The sequence below is a fragment of the Bidens hawaiensis genome, unplaced genomic scaffold (genome assembly GCF_021521415.1).
Source record: "Bidens hawaiensis isolate Kalapana, Puna unplaced genomic scaffold, B.hawaiensis_p1.1 tig00007430_1, whole genome shotgun sequence".
In the NCBI taxonomy this organism is placed as follows: Eukaryota; Viridiplantae; Streptophyta; class Magnoliopsida; order Asterales; family Asteraceae; genus Bidens; species Bidens hawaiensis.
In genome coordinates, this window is record NW_027491519.1 from 465,695 (window position 1) to 469,913 (window position 4,219).

The following is a 4,219-nucleotide window of genomic DNA, read 5'->3' on the forward strand; positions in this document are numbered from 1 at the left end:
ATGGGGTGATTTTCAAACGCTCAAATTATACGAGTCAAAATGAATTCCTCTTATAAACCATGAAAACTTACAACACTACCCACCACATAGGAATGTTGGGAACACCATTGTCATTGTCACCTATTGGTTGTTGTCACCATTGTCCATGCTGTCAACACCTTCACCACCACCATTATTATTGTTGCCACTATAGTTAATATCCACCGTGTCATCATCGTCGTCTTGCCAACTGCATTTGATGTCATAAAATCAAATATAGAGGTTGGTGTCGCCCGAGTTTGACTCTGACCAGGTAACTGGCCAACAGACCAACACGACCACACGTTTTGCCATGCTCACTATCACTACCCCTTGTACCATTAGATCTTTGTGCTACCTCAACCGCCATTGCACTACCAATCGTACATTTCCATACTTCCTCATGTCTTCATTCTGGCTGGTTTTAAGTTTTGGGTTTAGGTTTAGATGGTTTTATTAATCAATTTTATTTGCTTTAGCCTCAATCGGGTTTTGTAGGTTTGTTTTATAACTGTGAGAATAATGTTTTCTTGAGTTCAAATTATTTCTTTTGGAGTCAAGTATTTATGTGCTCGAATTTGTTTGCAATATTTAATTGATCGTGAAGCGGTCTGAAGGAAGTTGTGACGGTCGTGGCTACTTCATGGTGGGTGAAGGGAGATGAAGAAAGGAGTGGGGGGGGGGGGGGGGGGGGGGGATGTTGGTGATAGTGGTGTGGGACGGTCATGGTGTTGGACTGTTGGTTTATGTTGACCTGGTTATGCAAAAACTATCAACAATATTAAAGTGAAGAATGAAATACTAATTTTGATCAAACAAATAACAACGTTATAGAAGTCGTAAATGATTTTTTAGTTTCCTTAAAAAATATATACCATAAAGAATGCTAAATGAAATAAAGAATATTGTGTCGAATTATGTGAAAATCGGATGGCATCAGGGCAGTCTCTACGTTCTTGGAGACCTAAAGCAAACTAAAATATTGGGGCCTTTGTCAAAAACCAAATATAAACCCTTCTCCTTTACCCGGGCTTGGGACCGGCAATAATAAACTAATAAGTTTATAGTTGGCGGAGTTAATTTTTTTTTTGTTTGTGTTAACTATTCCCGTAACTGTAATCTGTTTAATATTTTTTAAATGAAATTTACTCATCTTGCTTTAATTGATGCAAACTGTTTAATTAAATATTCATAATCAAGTTCTTCATAAAAATCATTTTCAATCGACAACATAGCTAAACCATTTAATATTTCTTGCGACATTGTAGATCTTAAGTAATTCTTAATTAGTTTTAGTTTTGAAAAGCTATGTTCTGCAGAAGCTACAGTTACGGGAATAGTTAACATAACTCTATAGGCAATATATGCATTCGAAAAAGAATTAAATGTTTTAATATAGCTTAGTATATTAATAGGTGTGTCTAATTCTAAATGTATAATCTCTCTTAACATTTTTAGTTCTTGAAATAAATCAAAACCATCAATATCTGATTTTTCATCATGCTTCAATAAAATTTCAAGAAACATACACTTAGTTTAAAACTTTCTTCATTTAAGGATTTTAATTTTTTTAAACTAAACATAAAATCGAAACTATTTTCATACTCTTTAAATTGATCAAATCTATTTTTAAGAGATGAAATAGCTTGATCAACTATACACAAAAAGTAATTCGTTCTAAAACATTCAAAAGGAGTTTTCAAAGTTTCATTATCAACATTTTCATGAAATTTTTTATTTCTACGAATAATACGTTTCTCACGAAAAATAGGTTCAATGCCGATCTCTATAGCAATTTTCTCAGCTTTAGTCACAGCCTTTTCAAACCCTTCATCTCTATACTTTTCAAAATAACAAATAAGTGTATCTATTTGTTTTATAGCATCACATATCTTTTGTTTGTAAGCTTTTACTAACTATATTTGTAGCATGCAAAACGTCATACCATATAACTAACGCAAAAAAAAACTCAAAACTTTCAAACTCATTTTCAACTAACGTTTTAGCATCACCTTTAGATTTAGGATCGCCACCATCATATACATCAAATATGGATTCTCTTAATTTTGGAGCTTGAAACCTAATTGCTTTAACACTTTCTAGTCGACTTTCCCAACGTGTTTGTGATAATGGTTTAAGAGTTAAATTTGGTATAGTATCTAATAAAATTTTCCATCTTTTAGTGGATGATGCAAACAAACAATAAACACGTTGTATTGAACCAAAAAAATCTTCAGCTTTAGTACATGAGCAAGCCATATCAGAAATTACTAAATTCAAACTATGAGAACCACATGATGTATAAAATGCTCTAGGATTAATATCTAAGAAAAGTTTTTGCACTCCTTGATGTTTACCTTTCATATTTGATCCATTATCATAACCTTGTCCTCTAATGTCATTCACATCAAGTCCTACTTTATTAATTAATTCAACAATAGCATCAAAAAGACCTTTACCGGTTTTATCAACTACTACTAAAAACCCTAGAAAGTATTCTTTAACTTGTATAGGAGTAGCCGAAATATCTAAACATCGTAAAATAACGGACATTTGTTCTCTATGACTTATGTCGGGAGTACAATCAAGTATAATTGAAAAATATTTAGCTTCTTTAACTTTTTTAACAATTTAGTTTTAATTTCACTTGCTAATAAATCAATTAGTTCGTTTTGCATATTGTGTCCAAGGTAATGACTATGAATTTCACTATTAGTTATCCGTTGTAAATGTTCTTGCATTATTAAATCAAATTCTGCAATCATCTCCATAATACTTAAGAAGTTACCGTTGTTTTCTTCATAAAGTTTTTCATGTGTCCCACGAAATGGTATATTATTTTTGCCAAAAGTTTTTACAACGGCGAAAATTCTTATTAACACATTTCTCCAATGTTCATTATCTTTATTTATTCGATCTTGAGTTTGTTTGTCAATTGTTTTATTTTTTGCCAATCTTGTTTCTAACTCAAACCATGTACCCATATTAATAATATGTTCTTCACTTGCTTCATGTTGTTTTAGTTTAGCATGCATATTTCTCCAATCGTTACTACCTTCATCGGCTAACTTACTTTTACATGAATGCACATTAAATAGCTTACAACAAAAACAAAACACTCTATCTAACTTTTTTGAGTAAACCAACCATTTTCTTTCATATTTTTCCCCATTTGCCATCTTTTGCATATATAAAGAAGGAATAAAGGTTTTAGAATATTCGTCTTTTGAAAAATTATAATCATAAATCTTTATTGGTCCTTTTTCTATAAGTAAATCTCTTAACTTAGTATCAATACTAGTCCATTGACTTGGATAATCTAAATTTATCGTTTCGTCTACATTTATAGGTTCATTGCTATTATTTTCGTCTACATTTATAGGTTTATTGCTATTATTTTCATTAACATTTACGGGTTCATCGCTATTGTTTTCATCAACAAACACAAATTCATCGCAATTATTTTCATCAACATTTGCATGTTCATCGCTATATTTTCATCTACATTTATAGGTTCTTCTTCGTTATTAAGTTCATAATCTTCAACATTTATAGGTGCATCACTATTAGGTTCTTCTACATTCAATGGTCCATCGCTATTCATATGTCCATAATTGTTATCTTTTAAGTTTGTTACATATTTTAGTAAAGACCCTTTTAGTGACTGCGTTTTAGCTTCTCGTTTTTGTTTCTTTAACCTTTTAGCATGACTCGACTCATACTTCCTATTTCTATTTGACATTATAAATTCAAAAGTTGCAAACAAGTTCACAAATAATCTAACCTGGCTACAAACAGCGAAGTGCCTAAGTATAAATAATCTTATTAGGTATCAACAAAGTAACAAAATTCTAACAATCCACATACAATCTATGTATAAAAACTTAGAAACCACAGTCAAAATTCACAAATTGCAAACAAATTTAAAATAAAAAGAATTAGTGTAATAGTGTATCTTGAAGACTGCAAAATGACTTCAGAAGAATTCAAGTCCCGGTTGCTAAGAAATTCCGAATAGCCGGCTGTTCGGTGAGTCAATTTTTCCCTTCGGTTCTCCGTTCTCAGATTGACAAAAATATAGGACGGAGCCTTCAAATAAGCATGAATGAATTTCAGATTTCACAATCAAGTTTCTCAAATTAAATCTTACAATCGATTTGGGGGTGGGTGAAATAAGATGAAATCTTCATCTTTAATAGTT

The 4,219-nt window shown here is 31.4% G+C and overlaps 1 protein-coding gene across 1 annotated transcript; it reads right to left on the reverse strand.

The window, feature by feature from the left end:
* Positions 1-1,902: 1,902 nt before the first annotated feature.
* Positions 1,903-2,571, reverse strand: LOC143635311 (uncharacterized). Its single transcript, XM_077103172.1, has one exon. It carries the CDS (start codon positions 2,569-2,571, stop codon positions 1,903-1,905), a length of 669 nt encoding a protein of 222 aa, XP_076959287.1.
* Between the last annotated feature and the right edge of the window lie 1,648 nt (positions 2,572-4,219).